Source organism: Notamacropus eugenii, chromosome 1 (genome assembly GCF_028372415.1).
Source record: "Notamacropus eugenii isolate mMacEug1 chromosome 1, mMacEug1.pri_v2, whole genome shotgun sequence".
NCBI lineage: Eukaryota > Metazoa > Chordata > Mammalia > Diprotodontia > Macropodidae > Notamacropus > Notamacropus eugenii.
The window spans coordinates 74,087,161-74,111,743 of record NC_092872.1 but is presented as its reverse complement, the minus strand read 5'-3'; the positions used below and the strand labels follow the sequence as shown (position 1 = coordinate 74,111,743).

Sequence of the window (24,583 nt, the reverse complement as noted above, 5' to 3'; positions counted from 1 at the left end):
TTTAGTTGAGTCATTATCAGTCCAGGGAAAGCTGAGCCCCACCCCTGGGACTCAGTCCTGGAGATGCAAACAGGATCTTGTTTCCAACCCTGAGGCAATTTCTTCTGGGAATATGCCTTTTATGTTCCTATCCTCTCTGTTAACTGGCAGTGGCTACATAATTCAGTAATGAAGATGATTTTTCTATTCCCATCTTTACTAAAGGAAAATGATTAGAAGTTCAGGTTTCCTGTATTTGCCCATTTGGATTCCTTTTGACTGTCAGTGCACATGTGACTTTCTAGAGGAGGCTGCGAAGGTCACTTGTCACAAGTGGCTCTTTCATTCATTCATCAAATGTTTATCGAAGGCCTACTATGTTTGAGGGGAGACCCTGAGATACTCTGCTAGGCTAACATTGCAAATAAAGATGACGTGCCTGTATAACTGGAAGAAGGCCTCATACAGTAGTGGAAAGAACACCAGCTTTGGGATCCAAAAAATCCGACCAGGCTCAGTCATTTACTAGGTGTGTGACTACAGAGGTCAATTATCCTCTCTTGGAGTCTCAAAACTGAGAAACGTTCACCTGGAATATGCTGAAGGGAAGGGAGAAAGAGAGACCGTGGGTTTGGGGGGAGGTTGGTGGAATATATCAGGGGTGGGGAACCTGTGGTCTTAAGGTCACATGTGGTCTTCTAGGTCCTTAAGTGCGGCCTTTTGATTGAATCCAAATTTTCTTCTAGGTCCTTTGAGTCGTCAAAAGGTTGCACTTAAGGACTTAGAAGGCCCCATGTGGCCTTAAGGCCGCAAGTTCCCCACCCTGGAATAGATGGTTCCCAGGCTAACAAGACTGGTTTTTGCTATTACTGCTATTAGTATAGTGCCTCTCACAGAGCAGGGGTTTAATAAATATGAATTGACCAACCAACTACTAGCTCTCAGTCTCTCAACATCATATTTTGTAAACACACATATGATGGTGTTATTTGATTTACTTTATATGATTCTTTTTTGGGGGTATTCTGTTTAAGGGATTAAATAGACCAAGACTGGCACAAGACCTGGGTTCAAGTGCTGCCTCTTACACATAGTGCTTTTGTGACCTTGGGCAAGTCTTCATGTTCTAGGCAACTTTCAAAGACTGTAAGTTACAGAGAAAGCAGAGGCCTAGATTGGAAGATAGAGTTTCCTACTGTAGAGTTCTCTATACAAATAAAAGCACAGGTCTAGTCCCAGACCAGTCCTATACCTAGTCTCTTTAAGGGATAGGAAAATTTTTGCCTTATACTAAGATGGACTAACTTTCCTTTAATGGTTTTTGCTGCTTCTTTCTCTGTTCTTGGGGCTAGATCCTTTTTTACCCAGTTTGGCTGTCCTGACGGGAAGGAAGGAAGGAGACAAATGTGTATTAATAGGCATTATGCTAAACACTTTACAAATATTATCTTATTTGATCCTTACACCAGCCCTGGGAGTTAGGTCTTATTATTATTCCCATTTAACAGTTGAGGAAACTGAGGTAGACAGAGATTAAGTGGCTTGCCCAGGGAAACACAGCTGGTAAGTGTCTGAGGTCAGGTTTGAACTCAGGTTTTCCTGACTTCAAACCCAGTAGTCTATCTACTGTGCCACCTCATTGCCCTAGGTGAAAAGATATAAATCTTTTCCTTCTTTCCTTACCGAAAATAGGATGAACCTTTCATTGTGGTTTTAAAAGAAATATTATATTATATTAAATTATATTATTATATAATATCATGCTATATTATTATACCATATTATATTGCATATTATTATTACTAATTCTATATTATATATTATCATACTATACTATATTATATATTGTGTCATATTATATCATGTCATGTCATACTATTAAGTATAAGGAATCAAACTGAACTTGGGCTAGTAGTAGGTTATAGTAATAAATTAAATGGGAAAGTTTAAAAGCTATAAGGATTTTTAGTGTTCATCTGAGTGCTACATTCTGTCTACAGGGAACTAAGACTTATCCTTTTCTAACTCTTTTCTTTTTGATTGACTTTCATTTCTGCAAGGCTTCCTGTCATACCTCAGTCCTACTTGGGCTTGATCTTAGAGCAGTTCTAAGTTTCTTTCTGATGGACTTGGTTTGGGCCAAACTCCAAGGTGTCAGTCTTTTCCAATTTATTTTCCTATTCCTTAACTCTGGGTGTAGGGTTTCAGGTCTGTGGCAGAAAGGTTTCCCTTCTGTGCTTCCCATCACCCTCACTGGTTCTTTGTTTAGGATTTCAGATCTGAAGTATGCTCAGTATCTCTCTCCTGCCACCCCCCACCCCCTAACATACTCTCTCTGTCTCTGTCTCTCTCTCTCTCTCTTTTAACGGTTTTCATGCCAGCTGTCAAGTCTTTTAACTTGACTTAACAGTTGCCTGTCTTATTCTCTTTTGAAAATGTTTATGTTCTCCAGACCCTGGAAGCCATTTATTTCTTCTTTATCTGACTGAGGGACTTTATAGCATAGTGTATGAGTTCTTAACCTTTCTTGTATCATGGACCCTTTTGGTGGTCTGGTGAATCCTATGGATAGATCTCTTCCCAGAATGTTTTCAAATGCATAAAATAAAATACATAGGATTATAAAAGAAATCAATTATATTGAAATACATTTATCTAAATATATTTTTAAAAAACCCGAATTTGTAGACTCCCCTGAAATATATCTGTAGACTCCTGTGGACCCCATGGATCCCAGGATAAGAACTCCTGGTGTAATGAGAGGATATGGTATTGTGAAAGATGGCTATATATGTAGCCAGGGGGCCTGGCTTCAAATCCCAGCTCTAATGTGTATGAGGTCTTAGGTAGGCGACTTAATCTCTTTTGACTTTAGTTCTCCTATACTTAGAAAATGGAACCTTCAGCTCTGGATCCTATGCTCTATTTGAAGTCAATTACCTACCAAATGGTAATGGCAGCCTCTGCCTTTTGCAGAGAAATTGGCTTCTTCCACCCAGACTGGGCATCTTGTGTTCTGTGTTCTGTGACTAGGAGTCTGAGTCTGGTCTCCCATGCTGCTTCTAGCACAGATTTCCTTCCTTCCTTCCTTCCTTCCTTCCTTCCTTCCTTCCTTCCTTCCTTCCTTCCTTCCTTCCTTCCTTCCTGCCTTCCTGCCTTCCTGCCTTCCTGCCTTCCTGCCTTCCTGCCTTCCTGCCTTCCTGCCTTCCTTCCTGCCTTCCTGCCTGCCTGCCTGCCTGCCTGCCTGCCTTCCTGCCTTCCTGCCTTCCTTCCTCTCTCTCTCTTTTTCTCCTTTTCCCTTTCCTCCCTGCAAAAAGACAAAGCTGAACTCCTAGGAATTAAGTTGTAGAGCCAAACTCAAGTTCTCTCCAATTTCAGGTTCTCTGAACTACTCTAAATCCTATGTGCAAGGCACTAGTCTAGTCTTTTGCTCTAATAATAGCTTATTTTTATATAACACATTGAGTTTATCTCATTTGTTCCTCCTAACAACCCTACAGAATAGAAGCTCTTTTTATCTTCCTCATTTATCAAATGAAGAAATTGAGTTGCAGGAAGCTTAAGTAATTTGCACAGAGTCTCATGGCTAGTCAGTGTTACTCTCTCTAAAATGAGGACAATTTGTACTTTGTAATGGGCAGCATTATGACTATTAATACAGATGGTCCCCTTTCTAGAAAATCTGGTATTGTTCATTCCAGTGAGGTAAGTCTCACCTGCCCAGTTGAAAGTGTTCATAAAATGATAGTCATTCATATGAAGTCTAACGATAATTTGATTGATTGTGATAATCATATTAAAATAAAATGATTGATTTGGCCACTGTATGAATGTCACATGGACAGGTGAGTTTTAAGTAAAATAATAGAAACTATTTTTAGTCCTTTGTACTAATGCATGAAATAAGCATCATAAAGGTAGGGTTGCATGGCACAAAGAGTGACATCCTAGGAGACCTGGTTGCTACTAGTCCTAACTGTAACATGAAGGAAATCACTTCCCTGGGTCTTAGTCTCCTCATCTATCAAATGAAACAATGGAACTAATTATTCCTGTTTAAAGTCTCTTCTAGGTCTAGGGCAGCTAAGTGGTGCAGTGGATAGGGTCCCGTTCCTGGAATCAAGAAGGCTCATCTTCCTGAGTTCAAATATGGTCTCAGACACTTAATAACCATGTGACCATGGATAAATCACTTAACCCTGTCTACCTCAGTCCCTCATCTGTAAAATGAGCTGGAGAAGGAAATGGCAAACTACTCTAGTATCTTTGCCAAGAAAGCCCCAAATGAGGTCATGACTGAAATACAGCTCGATGGCAACAACCAGCTCTAAAATTCTATGTTTTCTCACCAGCCCAAGCATTTTTAATGAGAAACAGGGGAATTAAAAAAAATAGGGTATCCCAAAAGTCTTAGTGTAGTTTTCTACTCTAAGAATTTTGGGACTTTCCACCTAAGACTAGAAGAGAAAGGGTTTCTTTTTTCTTTTGGTGAAGTGCTTTTTTCTGATTATGATTTTATGGGTCATTCAAAGCAACAGACTTCTGGAGGGATTGAAAGCACTGAGACTAATTCATTTAGGTTGGCTTGAAAGATGGGATGTGGGACTGTGTACAACGAGCAGAGACAGAGATGGAACAAAGCCCTATTTATCCTGAAAAGCAGCCTAGGTGCTTCATCATGGCTGGGAGTGTCCAGGCAGGATAGTTAAGGCTGCATCAATATTATGTTAATTGGCTGTGAGGTATAGCCAGACTTCTTAAATGGACTGGGAATAACATTTGTATGCTAATATAGACCAGTAGAGAGTAACACACAGGACTGACTGGCATTTAATGCAGATATTTTAGTCATGTTGTGGGTGGGTTTCCACATTAGTACTTCCTGGAAATTATTATATTTTTGGAGGAAATTGACATTACAAAGCGATTTCTTCCTTTAATGAGGACACATCCTTGTTCATTTACTTTCTATGCAGTCAGCTAAGCTACTTAATGAACATACACTAATTAAGTCACTGAGATAAGACAAATAGTCGTTCCTTTTCCTCTGGGGTTGTTTGATCTTTGGGTTTGAGGTCTTTTCCTGTAGGGGAATAGGAGTTTAAATTGAATGAGGTGATGATGAATAATTAGGAGGAATGAGAACCAGTAGGGCATCACGGCTAGAGACCTGGCGATGGAGTCAGAAATACCTGATTTTAAGGTCAGTGACCATCTGAGAAGGTCACAACCTCTTGGTGCCTCACTCTACTCTCTAAGACTGATATCTGTCTATCTATCTGTCTATCTATCTTTCCATCTGTCTGTCTGTCTATCTATCCACACATACATACATACACATATATACACATACATGCATACATATACGTATATATCTACTTTATCTACTTCACCAATAGTACCTTACATTTGTAGGACCCTTTACAATTTACAAAGTCATGCTACATCCATTATCTCATTTAATTTTCATAACAACCTATGGAAGTAAGCAGGGCAGGTATTACTAGCCACATTTTGCAGGAGGAAGGAAAAGAAGGAAGCAAGCTTTTATTAAGCACCTACTATGTGCCAGCTACTAGGCACAAATAGTACAAATAGTATCTCATTTTATCCTTACCACAGTCCTGGGAAGTAGGCGGTATTTTTATCCCCATTTTACAGTTGAAGAAATGGAGGCAGACAGAGGTTAAGTTATTTGCCCGGGGTTCACATAGTGAGTAGGTGTCTGAGGTCTCCAACAACACTCATCAGTGTACAGTTTGCAATGTTTATCAACCCACTTTTTCTCCATCTTGAAATTTAAGACAACTTTTACTCTTTCAGCATCTCTTTTATTCTTCATAATTTCTCAAAGATTATATACAGTGATTCACATCAATTCCAGTATTCTGGGATTCTTTGCTAAGAAAATGATTTTCATTTATAGCAGTTGGGTGATCTTTTACCAGCATTGTACTTCAGTTCCCTCTAGCCTGAGAGTTCGTAGCATGAACTTAGATGGAAAAAAATTACATCCATATTTTCACTAATCTCTAACTGAAATCTAGCATTTCTTTCAATTGATTAAAAACATCATATCTAAGAAAGGATTGGCAGGCTTCACCAGACTGACAAAGCTGGGATGTATACACATAAAGGTGAAGAACCTCTGCTGTGGTCCATGTCTGTTCTGATCGTTATAATCCAAAAATCATTCTCTTTGATGAAAAAAATCAGCATAAAAGTTGTGCATTTCAACTTCCTTCCTATCATCTGTTAAATATTATTCCATCTACTCCAAGTCAGTGGGCATAGTCTTGGTCCACTTCCTGTTTTAGAACATATCTAAAAAGCAATTTTGTTTGTTGTTCACATTTTTCTCAAGTCTCAGCTCATTCTGGGCTTTAACTTTTCTCATTGCTCTTTTAATCTCATAGTATTCTTCTGTATTCATCCTTAGTTATAATCTCTTCTTGGCATGCTTTTTGTATGTCCAGTTTGACCTGAACTCATTGGAAAGCTTCTTGAATTGTCACTGTTCACCTTAAATGCCTTTTCCTTAGATTTCTCCTTGAGATAATTTATGATTCTTTGTGAGAAATTTCTTTTTTGAGATTCTCTCAGCCCTTTTATGAACAGTCCTCTCTTCTACAATCTCTGGCCAAGTAATTCCGCCTATGCTTATTTTGAGGATGATGGGAAAGAAGGGAAGGCAAGGGAAGAGAAGAATTATTTATATAGTACCTACTGTTGGCCAGGCATTATGCTAAGCACTTGTACATTACAATCCTGTGAGGTAGGTGCTATTCTTATCCCCATTTTATTATTTAACAGTTAAGGAAACTGAGGCAAACTGGATTTGAACTCAGGTCTTCCTGATTCCAGGTTCCAGAGTTCTCTCATTTAACTTTTTCTAAATATTTGATAAATAGTGGTTACATGATGGATTAAAGTAGGTAGAGGCAAAAGTACTAGAAGATAATTATACTAAAACAGTACCAATAGTACCATCAGAAACAAAACTGGAATTTCCCCAAGGCACACATAAACTGGAGAAAATTTAATGAATAAACACACTGAGCAAATGTATTATGAGATAAGATTAAAAAATGACTGAATGTGACTATGAAAACACAGTATAAGGTGATGAAACTTGGTAGCATAGAAACATCCTGGACAATGTAAGCAAAACAATAGATTGGTGAAAAGTACAATTGTTTTACTGGAGTGCAGAAGCTACAGTAAAAGCTGAAAAACAAATGCAGAAAATTACTCAATTAAAAAAAGATTTGGGAATATTAATGATAACAGTGACTGATTTGGAGGACAAATCAAGGAGAAGAAAAATGAGGAATTATCAGTCTTCCCAAAAACTATTTAGAAAAGAATATGACCATTTCATTTTGGAAAATCATATAAAAAACTTCCAGAAATATGAAAAAATAGGAATAATTTACAAACTGAAAAAAATCACAAGTACTTATGAGTACTAACTCAGGCTTCAGTTTTTCTAGACACATCAAGCTCCAGGATTATAGTCACAAGGAGATGTTCTTACAAGCAGTAAAGAAGGAAGCCATCATACTAAAACCCAACAATTCAAAATTTTAGACTTTTTTTTCTTTTTTTTTACAAATATGATAAACAAAAGAAGAAACTAGGATATTATAAATTTAAAGATGAGGTCTAGGACTCTCAAATCAATTTTCCTCTTTTTGAAAAAAAAAAGCATTTAAAATTCAAAATGACTGAGTAAATTCTTCGAGAGAAGGGATCCTGCAGCATTTTTTGTTATGCAAAGCTAGTAAGGACTTAAAGCCTATAGAAGCAACTTAAATTATTAAGCTAAGTGCTTTAATCAAGCTAAGGTACTTTACAACTGTGATTAACTTCTCCCTATCTCAATACAGTCACCATAGAGGGATTAAAAACAACAATGGTTTTGTTTTCATTAAATACCTAATGACACAAGCCTGACTCATTGGGGGGGGGGGGAGGGGGGAAGTAGGGAGGGAAAGAATGAGTTGATTATAGGTGTTACAAATAAAGAGAGAGAAAGAACAAAAGAGTAGGGAATAGAATTAGAGGACATTAGAAAGAAGTGCATCTGAAAGGAAGATTTAGGTAATAATAGCTGATGAGCTTGTCTCTTGTTACGCAATATACATATATATGTGCACACATATACGTATGGGCAGACACTGCAAATGGACAATGAGCTGGGCCCAAAATTGAAGAGAAGGAAGAGAGGGGGTTGGATTGCCTTTGGGGAACTGCAGAGTTCTTTTAAAGACTTAAAATTTCCCTCTAAAGTAAAAACCTAACTGTTTAATGTGAACGTTCTTCCAGTGATGTAAGTCAGTGGTATCACACTCAAATATAAATCATCCCTATAGCTGCATATTAACTTAGAAAACCACAGGTTAATATTACCTATGTTGTATTGCGTTTAATTAATTTTGTTAAACGTATTCCAATGATAATTTCATCTAGTTCAGCCACACTTGAGAGTTTTGTGGGCCAGAGGACTTGAGTCTGATGCCTCTGAATTTTAAGTCATGAAATACTGCAGCCTCAATTGAAACTGAGGATCATGTAGAGGGTAACAGTGGATGTGGGCATACATAGGCTGCCACAAATTGCATACAAAGGATCACAAAGGAGAAGAGGCATAAAGGATATCACCAAAGATATGTATGAGGAAAAAAGGAGAGGGCTAAATTTGGCATTGGCACACTGTGAAGAGAAAGTGAGGAAGGTGCCCAGCACATTGGGTGAACCATTGTGGCAAACTTAGGGGAAGATCTATATAACAGTCAGGCAGCATGGGCAGGCATAGACGGACAGATTGACATCTGTACTTTTGGAGGAAGTACTTACATCGATGAGGTCACAAATCCACTGTGCACAGCAGCAATGAAAACAGTAACAACATCCATTGGCACTTTAGAGTACCAGATGACGTTTCCATAGTACTTTAAGATTTGCACAGCTCTTCACATAAAACTTTGTGAGGTATTATTCCTAATATATTGAGGATGTTCAGTGACTTGCTTATGGTGTGTTACAGTTAGTACAAATGCGAAACTATATTAAACCATGCCGTTTTCCATTTGAAGTGTTCTTTATCTGCATCTATCTGATGCTTGTATTAGATACTTGATAAAAGTATCTATCCTGATGCATCTCAGCTACTCTGAGAATGTATTTGTATTTAAAAAGCAAGAGATAGGGGTGGTAGAAGGATGTTGGCAGAAATACCCTGGTAAATGCTTAATAACTGGCTCTCTGGTTGGGGAAAAATGAGCTAGACACACTTTAAAGTTTAATCTAGACTACTAACATTTTCTCCATCACTTTCTTAAGTCTAGAGACAATCAGCACAACAATAAATTAAGCCCTGATTTGTAGGGTTTGGAGGTTTCTTGAGGTGTGAATGCTTATACTGATAATTTGACAATTGGCTCGGGAAGCCTTTACAAAGCTCGCTTCAGCACACTTCCAGGCACTAAAAATTGTTTTAAGCATCATGAGGTGTTTGTGTCTGTAGGAATTAGACTGGTTATCCTTATACACTTTTTTTTCAGGCCCAATTAATTGTTCATATAGTCTATTTTTTTTTTCAGGAAGGGGCTAGTTTATTTCAAAGTATGGATCCTAAAGTAGTGAGACCTCATTTCCCTCATCTGCAAAAATATTTTGTGGCCATTCCTTAAATTTTGTCATAGAAAAAGACAGAAATGAATTCATTTATCATAGGATATGGGAAGATGAGTGAATGCACCTCAGTCTTTGCTTTCATGTTGTCCCTTGTTGATGAATAGAGAGAATAAGAGTTTTCTTGAAATTCTTGGGGTACTCCATTGTGAGATGACTAGCATCCTTAGAAGACTAAATATCTGAGAGTAGTAAGTAGTTTATATTTAAGGTGTAGAGACATTCTTTACAGCTCCTTCCCAAATGCTGTTTGGGTATTTTTTTAGATTTGAATGACTGATTCCGTAGACTGTTGGTGGATTGATCATCATTGTTTTGATGAAATGATAATACTGTTAATAATAACAGCTAACATTGATAGCTCTTGAAGGGATGTGAAGGACTTTATATTTATTGTCTCATTTGATCTTCACGGCAGCCCTGTACTTTGATTATCCTTATTTTATAGATGAAGTTGAAGTTGGCAGGTAAAGCAGTTTGCTCAGGGTCACACAGCTGGTTAGTGTTTGTTGCAAGATTAGAACTCAGGCCTTCTGGATTTACATCCTATACACAACATAGAAGGAAAAAAAGAAAAAAATCTAGCATTTCTCAGGCAAAGCCATTGTGCTACCTCATTTTAGGGCAGCATTCTACTCTTTGCATCTAGAACTACTTGGGGAAGGGATGCAGTGGAATTTTCATAGTTCTAATCCCAAATGAGTCCATGTTCTAGGCATGTCTATGTACCTGAAGTCACGTGCTTAAAGGTCACACACAGTCTTCAGTGGTGAGGTGGAAGGGGGGAAAAGGGGGAAGAGTTGGCAAAGAATTCTGGGTAAGAATAAATTGATGTCTTTTAAGAATCGTTTTTGTTTTAAGAACAATTTGAGATGTATTCTTGACTTTTGTTAACACTATAAAGCATCCTTTTCATTTTTTTTTTAAAATGAAGGGAGTTTTGGCACAGGAAATTCCCTGGATTCCCTATCTTCTCTGAGCCTTTGTGGACGCTCCTTTCTCTTGGATCTCTTATTATCTGTCTAACCATTCCTTTTCAGTCTCCTCTCCTTGTTCGTTATCCAAACCATACTGATGGTCCCTTACCCATGTCTTGCTGCATTTTCTTTCTTAGTGACTACATTGGCAACCATAAGTTTAAATTGTTTTCATTATGTAGATCTATATATCCATCCCTAATGTATCCTTTGAATATCAACCCCTCCACCCCTCACCAATTTCCAGGTGGACATTTCATACAACATGTCCTGGAGACATCTTAAACCCAGCATATCCAAGAGAGACCTCATTATCTTCCTCTTCTCCCATCCAAAGTCCCCTGTTGCTGTCAAAGGCACCACCATTCTTCCATTCTCCAAGTTTTGGCATTATCCGAGACTTCTAACTCTCCCTCATCTCACATTTCCAATCAGTTGCCAAATTTTGCTGTTTCTACAGCACTTTGCACATGCTACCCTTCTCAACATTCCCACAGCTACCATCTTCTTTCAGGACCTTATCATTTCTTGCCTAAACTGTTGAAACATCCTCCTAATTGGTCTCACTGCCTTAAATCTCTCACTTCCACATAGTGCATTCTTCACACTATTGCCAAAGTGATTCTTAAATGCAGGTCTGACCGTGTCAATTCTTTTCATAATCAACTCCAGGACTTCCTTATTTCCTATAAGATGAAATATGAACTCTTCTGTTTAACTTTTATAACCCTACATAACCTGGATCTAACTTATCTTTCCAGCTTCATTGGACATTATTCCATATGCCACAATTTGTGATTCAGTGGCTTTCTCTATGTGTTTCACAGTCCATCACCCATCTCCCTGTTTTTGTACTGACCAGGCCCCATTCCTAGAGTATACTCCCTCCCAGTGACCTCCTTCTCAGACTATACTTTGTATTTAATTACTTTGTATTTCTTCTCTTTACATTTATATATGCATATGTTATCCCCTCTATTAGAAGTAAACTTGTGAGTAGGGATTATTTCATTCTTTGTGTGTGTATCTGTAGTCCCTAGGCCAGTTTGCATTAAAGGTCTACGAGATGTTGCTCATCTTTTCAGGGCAATTGGTTTTTGGTGGTAAGCTCTTCTCTTTTTTGCCTTTTGGAATATTGTATTCCAAGATCTCCTCTTGTTTATAAGTGAAGCAGCTGGATCTTGAGTGATTCTGATTGTTTTCTTGGTAACTACATTGCTTTTTTTCTGGACGCTTTCAGTATTTTTTTTTCTTTGACATGGAAGCTCTGGATTTTTTCTTTTCTTTTTTTTTTTTTCAATGTTTTGATTTTTCTATTATTTCTTGCTCTCATAGAGTCATTGATTTCTATTTGGTCTCTTTTTGTTTTAAGGAACTCTGTTACTTGGGTAAGGTTTATCGCTTGTAGTGCTGAGAACTGTACCTGGCACATAGCAGATGTTTAATAAATGCTTGTTGACTGTCTTGGTGACTGACTGCTTTTCTCTTCTAAGATATTTATTCTCCTTCCAGTTCTTTCCTCCAAAACTTTTATTCCATTTTTTATCTCTTGCTTCATTTCTTCTAGGTATATTCATAGAGCCCTTGAGGAAAATCTACTTTATTTTCTTTTGAATATCTGTTTGTATTCTAGATTTACTTTACTTTGTATTCTAGATTTACTTTCTAATGTTGAAAATCTCTAGATCAGTGACAGTGATTTATACTTGGTGGTCTTTGAGTTAGTCATTTCTTTGGCTTTAGTTCCTGATTATAGAATTTCTGCTGAGGTCACACTTTGACCTGGGTCATGCTTATTTTTTTTATTTGCCTTGGTTGATCTCACCCTGGATCACCTGAGGTTCTGTCCTGATCTCTAACTCCTAGTGTTTGGTCCTCCTGAATCTTTGAGGTTCAGAGCACTGGATGTCCAGGGTCCTCTGTGGTGTCTCAGGACACAGTAATAGGACTCTAGATCCCTTGTGTTTCCTAGTTGGAGTCACACTTCCACTGGTTGCTACTATGTCCTCATAGAAACTTCTGCTCCCTTGGATGGGTCCCATTGTAAGTTTACAAACATCCTCTGACTTTCTCAAGGGAACCTGGTACTCTTATTATATCCAGACAGAGAGCCTGGTAGGCTTACATATATCTTTGGTCCTTTTCTGGTTATTTTGGGGGCTTGTAGGATTGTTTGTCTGTGCTAGCAACACCCTTGATTGTGGGCTATTTTGTGTACTTCTGAGGTGGATGAAGTAATTTATTATAGTTTTCATTGGATTTATTGATTGTTATTCTGTTTAGTGTTGTTTTCAGGTTTTTGCTGGAGTAGGTATGGGAGAGCTGAGCAGCCCTTGACTAGAAGTCTCTAGATAAATTCTTGTATGGTGTGTGAATGAATATGAAAGATATCATTAAGAGATATTAGGTGGTATGTCATTAACTATTGACATTATATTACATCTATTATATTTGTAGACAAGATGTCCTTTATTGCATTGACAAAGAGTGTATTGGACTGAATGGACCATGTGTTTGACTCAGTATATGGCATTTCTGGTATCCTTAAGCACATCAAATGCAGGAATGATATCTGAACCCCCTTTATTAATTGAACCACAATTTTATCATTTATTTTCTGAATTCAGTAGAGGTATAATAAGTTCCCAAGAATCAAAATCTATGTTATATGATCTTGGCATTTAAGATTTGGCTATTGCATTTAATTTGGGAAGAAATTGACTCATTTTGTAAAAATCCGTCTTTTTAGCTGAAAATTGCCTTTTCTGAGTTCCTAGTACTCATGAAAGGCTTCAGGGAGGACCAAAGCTGAAACCTCTGTCATTATTTTTTAACTTATTTGAGTAGAAAAACATCCTAATTGATGCCATCTGGACAAATAGTCTCACTAATTGGGCTACTCACATCATTGGACTTTTGAGTTGCCTCCAGCTGGGAGTTCACTTCTAGAATGAGTAACCCTGAGTGATAATGCTTAACTCACAGGGAAAATCTTGATGCCTTTTTTCTATTCCAGTATGGATCAAAGCCAGTGTAGAAGATGAATGTATATGCAGATAGGAGGAAGGGAACAAGAGTTTTTTAAGCACTTACTATGGGCCAGGCACTGTGACAAATTATTTACAAATATGATTTCACTTGATTTTCACAACCACCCTTGGATGTAGGTGATATTATGATCCCCAACTTATTGTTGAGGAAACTGAGGCAGCTAGAGGTTAAACCTTTTGCCCAGGATCACATAGCTAGTAAGTATCTGAAGCCATGGAAAATAAATTCTCTTATTTGATTTCAGCTTCCTTTCCCATAGTTCTGTTTTCTTGCCCCTTGTAAAAATTCCCTTTCCCTTTCCTCACATCGTTGCCCTTTGCTTCATCATCTTCGCAATGACACAAACACAGAAAGAGTAGAATTCATAAGTGATTAGGAAAGGAGTTAGGATCATTCCTATCTACAATTTATTCATTAAGAGCCAGAAGATTTTCTTTTCTCATGTATTAAATGGAAAAGTACTTATAGATCCAAGACTGGAAGCCTGGGGCCAGAGGTTTTGAAAAAAGAAATAATTAGTTTGAATCATGTAAAAGTGATGGCAATTTTGTATTTCTAGACATGATATAAAGGAATTAAGCTCTTTCTAGTTACAGAAAATGTTGGTGTTTCATATCAAATTTGTATTTTTAGATGACATTAAAAGCCCCAATGAGTTGAGAATTTTTTGTTTTCTTATAAAGACTAAATATTCCTGTTTATGAGATCTTCTGCTTGTATCTTACTTTGGTGCCACATCATATCTTAGAAATAACTCTACAGTCTCTAAGGTGGTGGATCTAGTGGTCCTGCCAAACTTCAGAGGGCTTTGGCAATGAACAACTGTATGTCTGTCACTGGAGGATTAACCTGGTTAAGTTTGTATTGACTCATGAATGTCATTGGGTGGTCCCCCCAGTGGTGGTGAATTTTTTTTTTTTTTTGACTCAAGCAACTTGAGAGGTATCAAGTTTAATGAATGATTAGGGCACTGGACTTAGATTTGGGAAGACTTGAGTTTAAATACTGCCTCAGAAATTTATTAGCTGTATTACCCTGGGTAAACCTCTCAGTATCTAAATTTCTTCATCTGTAAAAATGAGGAAGTTGGACTTTATGGTCTCTAAGGTACTTTCTAGCTCTAAATCTACATTCCTACGAACTAATAACAATAAGCAGTTAAAGTACACAAGGTTGTGGTCACCATGATTGTAGAATGTGCCTAATTAAACCATAAATCCATGAAGTATTAAAAATGTACTTTTTTTCCCTTTTACTCTGAGTGTTCCAACTGAGTTTTCTCTCTTAAATTTACCCCAAACAGATGCAGGATTGTATCAACTGATTACAGTTCTGGGTGGGAAGGGGGCCCCAAAATTATGATTTTTATGTACTCTATATACCATTGTTTGAGACGGCTGAAATGATGCTGAGGGTTCTTGTGACTGAATGCTTTCTATGAGCATACTTTCCTTATTAAATAAAGACTCATGTGTTCTTTATTAAATCTCTGCTATTCTGTCTTTATGAGACCAGGATATCAAAGAGTTGGTCAGGGAGGCAGTATGGCACATTGGAAAGAACACAGGTTTTGGATTCCGAGGACTTGGATTCACATTCTGTTTGTGACTTTTATTACATGTTTGACTTTGGACAAGTTGCTTAACATTTCTGGGCATCAGTATCCTCATCTATTAATGAGAGGGTTGGATTTAATGGTCCCTTAGGTTCCTTCTAGACACAGCTCAATGCTCCTATGATTTTAATAGTGATTTAAAAATAAAAACTTATCATGAAAGGAAACCTAATATAGGATGAGATAAATCTCAGACTTGGTCATTGTGTGTTGTTTTCTTTTGCTTAACTGTTAAAAGGGAGGGCTTCTATTGGGAGTGGAAGGAAGTGGATTAGTTAGTGGATAGTTAAAAGAAAAAAGAAAATCACTGAAACATTTTCTAAAATGGAAAAAGAAGAAGGCTGAGGGAGAATAGATCACTATTTCCCCTACTCCCCTGTTCACATCCTCAATATTTTGTTGCATTAAGGAGTATGGGGCCTGATACTTTCATACTGAGAAATAAAAGAAAGAAATCTAAAAGACTTTTGTGTACTATGGCAGATCCACAAAGATACTGACAGAAAATACACAATTAACTCTAATCTCTACAGGAGAATTGAACTTGAGATATTAGATGGATTTAGAACATTACCGTAACTCTCCATTTGCAAAATTTCAGTCTTTGTATGACTAACTTGATTCAGAAAAATTATTCTTTTAAGAATGTTTATATACAGATTACTTACCCATAGGATGGAAATAGTACTGGATTTTGAGGTAGAGGTCTTGAGTTCAAGTTTCCGCTCTGCGAAGTACTTTCTGTGACCTTAGGCAAGGGACTTGGCATCTCTGGGTTTCATTTTATTGTCTCTAAATTTAAGGGGCTGGATTAGGTGACCACTAAGGTCCTTTCTAGCTCCAAAGCTATAATGATATGATTGCTCTTAAGATACAATCATTCCATTTTCCTACACTTGGGCATTTTCCTACACTAGGCATCACCCATGTTTGCTCAACTAAGTCATGTACAGTTATATTTTCTAACACACAGTGACTGGGCTAAACACTCAATGTGTCTAGTACATTGTGTACAGTTCATTTCCAGGTGTGGGACTGGCAGGCAGAGCACGGGAAGGGGTCGATGAAGACAAGATGGGGAAAAGTTACTTTGGGACGTCCCTTTGTTTAGGTGGAGAAACTGGGGCTGTGGAGAGTAGTGGAGAGTCATGCATGTGCTGACTGACTAGAATGCATGTATTTTGCTTTTGCTTTGGGCTTCCTCTCACACATTTGATTTGATTTGATTTTTTGCCTTGGGTTTTGTTTTGCTGAGTGCAGTGTCTGTTATTACCCTGCTAATCATCTCATGGGCTAGTTCTTTCCTGTGTTTGAACCCATGTTCTTTGCTGCTGTTCTCATGCTTTTTCTTTATAATGTTTCAGCTCATCCACCCTATACCATGTGCTTTAGAGTGAAATTCTACCCACACGAACCTTTGAAGATTAAAGAAGAACTCACCAGGTATTTTTTGTTTGTTTATGCATCTGATTCGCAACCTCCACAAGCCAGGGGTTTATTTGTTTGGCTGCCAGGATCTCCTTAGTTAGGTCTGTGGTGAAATGCTCTTACAAGGCATGTACTGAACCACACATTGTAGCTTGGGGTGTTTCCCTAACACTTAATTGTCTTTGAATTTTTTTAACAGTTGTCTTTGGGAGTGTAATTAAGCCACACAAATGAACAGTGGCTTAAGGGGGAGGTGTCCTTCGAAAACAGCTTCCAATAAGATGCTGAAAATAAATAGAAGAAGAATGTTTTCAATGTAGAAAATGGCAAAGCAGAGCAGCAGGAACCTGAGAGCATCCATGAGGAACTAAACCATTCCTGGAGGAAAAAGGGAGATTGACAGCAAGAGTTGCTTTCCTCATCCTAGACTGAGCTTCTCAAACAAATCCTTCTTCTCTGTCCTTGCCCCTGTCTTTAGTTCCTACTCAGCACAACTCTGACTCCTCTTCAGATGACAAACCTTTCTCAAGCTCCTTTCACAGAAGTGGCCTGCTGGGGCCTTGCTCCTAATACTTTCTCTAGCTCTAAGATCACTGTCCTGGCCCAAAGTAATAACTCTGGGCTTGGCCACAAGTTGGATATGAGTTTGTCCATCTCCAACCTTTCCAAATGGGAAATCTAAGCCCTCCATTTAAAATCTCTGTTCTTTACCACAATGTTTCTGAAAACCTCTCTTGAAAGAGGATCTCTGTAAAGCAGACTTTATTTTCACATAGAAGCAATGTTGGAATTAGGGGCTATCTTGCTGACCAAGGCCTTAGCATAAAATGATGTCATAAAAAAATCATGTTTATAGCCATAATACATAAATACAACAAAAATAAAATAATTTATAAGTAATTAACTTATTTTAAAATTATATAACTAACTTATAAAATTATAAAACTCTTATAAAATTTATAAATTTAAAATTGTAAACCTTTGCAAATATCCTACATATATTGATTATAAAGGGGGCTCAGATGTATCACAAATAACACATATTGCACATAAAGTGCATTTGTATTGTAATACAAATTATATTAAGATGAATATTTTACATATAAATGATTATTTTAATTAACTAATTTTGCTTACCTCCTTAGACTTTAGAAGGAGTTTGGAGATGATCAGTGCATCCCAAATCTCTTTTAAAACTGCCTCATTTTCTTTTTTCCTACCTTCTATACCAGCGTAATGTACTGACTAATTTGCTAGACACGAAGTCAGGAAAACCACCAGATTCCGCTTTTAACACTTAATTGCTATGTGTCCATGGGTAAATCATCTCACTTTTCTAAACCTATTTCATTTTTTATAAAATGACACCTGTAGCATTTGCCTCACAGGATTATTTTAAAGATCAAATGAGATTAGGTATGGAAAATCTCCCAAACTGTAGAGTGCCACATAAATGTTGACTCTTGTTATTATCTGTCCATATTTCTTCTCTTTCTTCTTTCTCCTTCTCTTTTAGCAGCAGTCCTGTGTGTGAAAGCAAGGAGATAGCATTATGTAGAGGAAAGAGGGTTGGACTGGACATTTTCCTCAAATCCTTTTTACCCCTTTTAGCCCTGCATTTGTTATCGGGTAGCTTAGTTCTTTAGTAGGACTGAGGAAGGAAGACAGAAAAGTGAATCCGTTAGTAGCTTTGACATAATAGTAAAAATGACAATTGCTCATTTCACCAACACCTGCCCTACTTGTGCTTTGTCTATGATTTGGATGTTTGGCTCCTTCTATTTCCAGGAGTCAGCTAAGATGATTGAAGATAGATTATAGCTGTCAATCTGATGGTGCTTTCATAATTCTTTTAGATACTCACTGGTAATGATTGGTTCCCTTTTACCCACTGTTTGCAGAACACACATTGGATAAGCTGGAATTTTTTTTTCTTTTTTTTTTAGAATTTATAGTGAGTGTGCAAATCAAGTTAATAAACCATTTGGGATTTCTGAAGTATATTGGTGTCCTAAGAAAGGAGGTCATGAGAGACCCTTATAGCTTCTATTTCTCAATTTTATGTGTGTTTAAATAGAAATATCAGACTTCCACGAAGCAATGATATGTGCACACACATGTGTACATGTACACACACATGTGCACACATATGTATCACATATGTATTATGTACTTAAATGAAGGGGCCATTACCAGTTGCCTTGACCTATGTCTTGCCTCTGGACTCTGACAATTCTGGAGGAGAGAGTGGGGCTGATGACTTTTCTCATCTCTGCCTCACTTATGTCCAATTCACTTGCAAATCAATGGTTTTCAAAATGAATATACAATTCATTTATCCTAGCTTATTCATTTGCTCAGAACCATTCTATTAGGTATTTTTTGGGGAGGGAGGAGGAAAGGAGTAGATAATGTACTTAACATTTGAAAGATACTTGTAGCATTTCTATAATCTTTTTCTGGTGACAACAAAATAATTAATTCATCAACAATTCATTGAGCACCTACTATGGAGAAAACGAGATCCAGGGGAAAGTTGGTTGGTTGTTGTCCTTCATATTCGAAGACAATCAAAATGACATCACTATGTTGGGGGTATACGTACAATATGTCTAATGGTGACTGATCAGTTCAATGTGAGCTAATAGTCCATGTGAACATTTGGGATGGAGATGTCTGTAAATCTGTGCATTTCATGTTTCCTTTGAGCTACTGCAATTCTGCTTTGCTCATAGAAAGCAGTGACTTCTTTGGGAAGGGCGTGCCATGCTGGATGGTACTTGGAAAGTATACTAGATTTGAAATTAAGGGTTTGGGTTCATATCTCAGTTATATCATTTCCTTCCCTTGTGACTATACAGATCACTGAATTTCTCTGGACCTTAATTTTTTTCATCTGTGCAATGAGGATTTTAGATTGGATGATGGCTGTGGTGTTTTCCAACTCTTGATCTGTGGTCCTACATATACAGAGTTATGGTAGGCTGAGGGGATGTATAGATAGCTCCTGCCCTCCAGGACCATATGGTCTACTTGTAGAGATAGGATAAGCACATAGAAACAGTTATATTTCACTTTTGTTAAATATTTTTCTTGAATATTGATACTATTTATGAATTTTTTGTGAAATTGAAAGGTCAATAACTTGTGGGAGAAGATCAAATTTAGTAGATACTATTGGTCATGCCTCTGTCATGTAACTTACATAATCTGGACAACATTTCCCTATCTTTTGCCGAATTAGGTGTGTTGAGAAGATGAAATATTGTGATATACTATGTATCAAGTCAGTCTTGTCCTTTGATACAAGTGAAAAGTGTGGTGTATCCATCAGTACAACTGTTAGAATTCAAAAATAATGTAGGTACCTTGAATATCTTGAATTCTTATGATTTGAAATGTTAATATTGAAAACATTTTGTCCTTCATTATTGTAAAAGTTTGCCACTTTAGGATGATTAAAATGAAAAGTTAAAAATGAGCAGGGCAATTTAACAGTATATATTTTTTGACCACCATTGAGGATAAATACACTATTAAAATTCCATTAGTACTAGGGAAAATGATCATAGGGGCAGATTTAAGCTGACAGGAATAACTATAAAGAGTAGAAAAGACTTGTTTGTTTTGATGCACAAAAGACTAGACTTTTTATAGTTTTATTCCCCTTTCTGTGATCCTAATAAAACTGTCTTTTCCTTATTGAACATTCTCCTAGTGTTCTATTGCCTACCATTTGTTTCTTTAAAATTTTGTAGGGTTCTTATTATGATCTACTACAAATCAGAGTGCACAATTATACTTTGATAGAGAATCAGTATTGTTAATGATGGCCAGAGTTATTTATGACAGATCTTTATAGTCTGTTACTTAAATCTTTTATATAGTAGCTTATTAAAAATAGCATGTCTCTTACCTTTTTTTGATCTAGAACTGTGAGTTCACTCTAGAGGGCTCTCGGTGTAGAAATATCTCTTCACCAATGCAAATCTACTGTTGATCTGAAACTTATAGTGTTAGGAGTTTGCATGCAGATACTGAGAGATTGACTTGCCCCTTGTCCCATAGCTAGTAGGTGTCAGAGATAGGTCTTAAATCAAGGTTGTCCTGACTCCAAGGCTAGCTTTCTACCCACTATACCTGCCACCACTCTGTCTTTTGTTATATTATAAAAATGAGCATGTTGTACCCAAGCCCATTCATAAATGAATTAGGAGCTCCAAAGTTCAGTGTGCAATTTGAAATGTACAGGAATCCATGATTATATTTAAAGAACACATATGAGTGACGTGTATTTTTAATAATTTGTTGCTGTTGTTAAACTTTATCTTACAGGAAGAGGGTACTAGTCCTTATTTATCAAGAAAAATAATGTGAAATTGATTTTAACTGGTAAAATTGTTAAAGTGGAGGAAATAGGTTCTATTTGTGTTCAAAACATATTAATTCATCAGGAGACACCACTTGACTTTGGAATGCATGTGATATGGTTGGTTTTGTCTTCTTGGGTCTTAGAAGAACACATTGTGAAAATTTTCAGAGTTCAGGATGTAGTTGTGTGACTTTGGACACACAATTTTACTTGTTTGGTACTCACTCTCTTACTTTATAAGACAAGGGGTTTAAGACCCCATGAAACTCTCTCTAAGACAAAAGCAGAAGATGGGTGTGTTATTTAGGAGTAGGGAATATTCTACATAAAAATGTGCCTTATTAATGACCTTTCCTGAGTGCTAAGTATTTTTCTCCTTATTAGAATTAGAATTATATCTGTCCAGAAGGGAGATTAAGGAGTGGAATGTGATTATTAAGTATAATGGAGGACTTCTCCTGACAATTAGGTGTGCTTAGCATTTTAGAATTAGATCATTCTGCATTTTATTATCCAATTCTGTCCCAGACCTTTGTGGATGATTGACATTTTGCTTAGTCCATACTGACCAACGTAATTTACTTGTGAAAGGGGATGTTATCATTGTCTTGTTTCACAAGGACCTTGTGAGGATTGAGGAGGGAAATTGTTGAGAAACTCTTAAAAGATTTGAGCTGATGAAAAGAAATATGTGCCAAGCTTCATCATGCTATAATGATAAGGACCATTTTTAAATCAAGAAGAGATTTGTGTCCCATCATTTTTACTTCTGTAAATGACATTTTTTAATATAAAAGGAGGTATAGAACAAGGAGATGCATGCTTTCGTATTTTTTCCAAAGGTAATTGCCATCATCTTGGAGGGTATCTAGTGTAGTGTCCAAAGTGAAGGATTCTCTAAAGATTGGGAGGTCTTCCACATGCTTGTGTTTACATATAACACCATCCTGATTGCATCAATCCCTGGGACATTTTTGAGTATCTAAAATGAATTCATAATTACTCAAGAGTGTGGCCTAAATATTCACACTATAAAATCAAATAGCTTAAAAAATGTCTGCTGTTGAGACTATGATATTCAAGTGAATGGGTGGAGTTGGCTCATAAATACATATATCTTAGACAAATGCAACAGATGGACTATGAGCTCATGGTCACAGAATTAAACAAAAAGAGAGAAGTTAGCTGTGTTGCCTTTGAGAAATTGTGCAGTACTTTGCACAATGCTTTATATATCTTTCTGAAACAAAAGGCTCTCCTTTTCTAAACGAGTATCATTCTGGTGATGCTCTTATGACTGATGCACATAGAATACCACTGCCTCCACAGAAATAAAGTTGAAGATACTTCAAAGGACAAGAGAGAGACATTTGTGGGACACAAATGGACTTCAATCAAAAATAGTGTAAGAGAAGAAGGTACTCAGGGATATGATGGAGGAGAAAAAAGTGGGTTAAGGATGTGCCATGATGGAAAAAATGATGGATTTGGAGTCAGGACTGGAAACTCACTATCTCAGGACCTCAGTTTCTCTTCTATAAAATGAGGGTTTTGGATTTAATGATCTCTCAGCTCCATTCTATCTCTAACTTTGCAAGCCTGTGTGGTGAGAATGAAAGATAATCAACAGATAGCTCTGTGCTCCACTCAGATTCATGAAATGCCAAGAGAATATGAGGAAATTTCTCTCCCTTCCTTCTCATACCTCCCCTGTCATGTTGAGTGGATGAATTCACAGGAGGACCTGGACAAGAGTCACATAGAATGAAAAGGAGCCTGGATAGATTGCATTCTGTATCATTGCAGGTAGTACTATACTGATAAGAAGAGGTCCATCCAAATATCAAATTAAGGTCACTTTTACTCTTTATAGAGTTTTTAGTTTCTCTTTAATGTTTAATCATGCCAATAAATAGCAGATTAGCATGGTAGGTGGAGAACTAGCCTCCAGTTGGGATGATTTGGGTTCAAGAACTGACTGACACATACTGGTTGTGTCTTCTTGGGTAAGTCAATTAACTTCATGCTTCAGGCATCTCTCTAAGATTGAAACTTGCCCATCTGCATTAAATGAATGAATTTCCTCACTGCTGGTTCCCTCTAACAATGAAATCACAGATCCATACCAAAAAAAAAAAAAAAAACCAAAACATAATGTGCAAAGGATTGAAAGACCTAATGGAATTAGTTCTGTTTAAGTGGAGGCAGTACCTGCACTTCCACTGATGACATCAGGAGTATTTCAGAGTATCAAAGTAAGTGTGCTGACTTATGCTAGCTCTGTATCTAAAGTTAAAAGCTGACTTGAGTACCTTTTCTAGCTAATAATTAATTAGATAATATAAATGACTTGAATAAAGCAAACAGTAAATTATTTGTTCATATCCTAGATAGCCGTTACCCCCTTTTAAATACTATCTGTATTTGTAAAGGGAGTTATTGCAGAAAATAAGTATTTATATATTTCTTTGTGTGTGTTTATGTGTACATATTTTGAATTTACCCAAGGAGTGCCCAAGCACCTACTAAAATTTCTATATTTCTCTAAGTTGGTACTCTAAGAAAATATAAAAGATAGCTATTTCCTCTCTGAATCAGTTGAATTCTTATTTTTTTTAGCTGTAGCATAAAAGTTAAGGTACATTAAAGAATATTCAACAATAGAATTGTTTCTTTTTCAACTTAGTTTTTTATTCTGAACTTAATAAAAAAAACCCAAAATGAGCATTGCTAAATACAAAATAGAACATAAAAGATTTTATATAAAACCATAGATCACTTCTCCATACTGCTTACTATTTTAAAAAAGTATATGAACAATTTAACATATTATATTCAAAATGATCTTGCTGTCTGTTCTTCCTTTTGTTTTCTTCTATGTACCTTAAAAATATTTTGTTGCCTCTCATTTTTTTCTAATTTTTGTTTAATATCACCATTGTTACTCTCCTCCTCCTTACTTCAACCAATTGTCTCAACTGAAAATGGAGGAAAAACTAAATTTGTAATATATAAGCATTGCTAAGTGAAACAAATCCATACTATGATCATGTCAAAAAATGCATGTCTGTATTCATATCTTGAGCCTGTCACCTTTCTGTCAGCAGGTGTGTAATATGCTTCATTATAGGACCTCTGGAGACTTAGCTGGTTATTGCTTTAATCAGTGTTCTTAAATCTTTCAAGGTTAGTTATTTTTCCTTTTAATGTTATAAAATTTATTCTCTTGGTGCTGCTTTCTTTACTCTGCTTCAGTTCATACTTTCCAGGATTCTCTGATTACTGTTTTTTTTTTTTGTCATTTCTTATGTCACAATCATATTTCATTATGTTCGTATATTACAGTTTATTCAATCATTGTCTAATTGATGGACACCCTTTAGTTTCCAGATCTTTACTTTTGTCCTTTTCATGTGTGTGTGTGTGTGTGTGTGTGTATGTGTGTATGTATGCATGTAAGTGTAT

At 36.8% G+C, this 24,583-nt stretch overlaps 1 protein-coding gene across 2 annotated transcripts in view; it reads left to right on the top strand.

Annotated features, from left to right (window-relative positions):
• The window catches only part of FRMD3 (FERM domain containing 3), a 334,009-nt gene that overhangs the window by 181,247 nt on the left and 128,179 nt on the right, over positions 1 to 24,583 (top strand). For both annotated transcript variants that reach the window (XM_072605267.1, XM_072605270.1), the window contains one exon: positions 16,683 to 16,761. In XM_072605267.1, the coding sequence (XP_072461368.1) occupies positions 16,683 to 16,761 (79 nt within the window). The remainder of the gene's footprint in view (positions 1 to 16,682; positions 16,762 to 24,583) is intronic.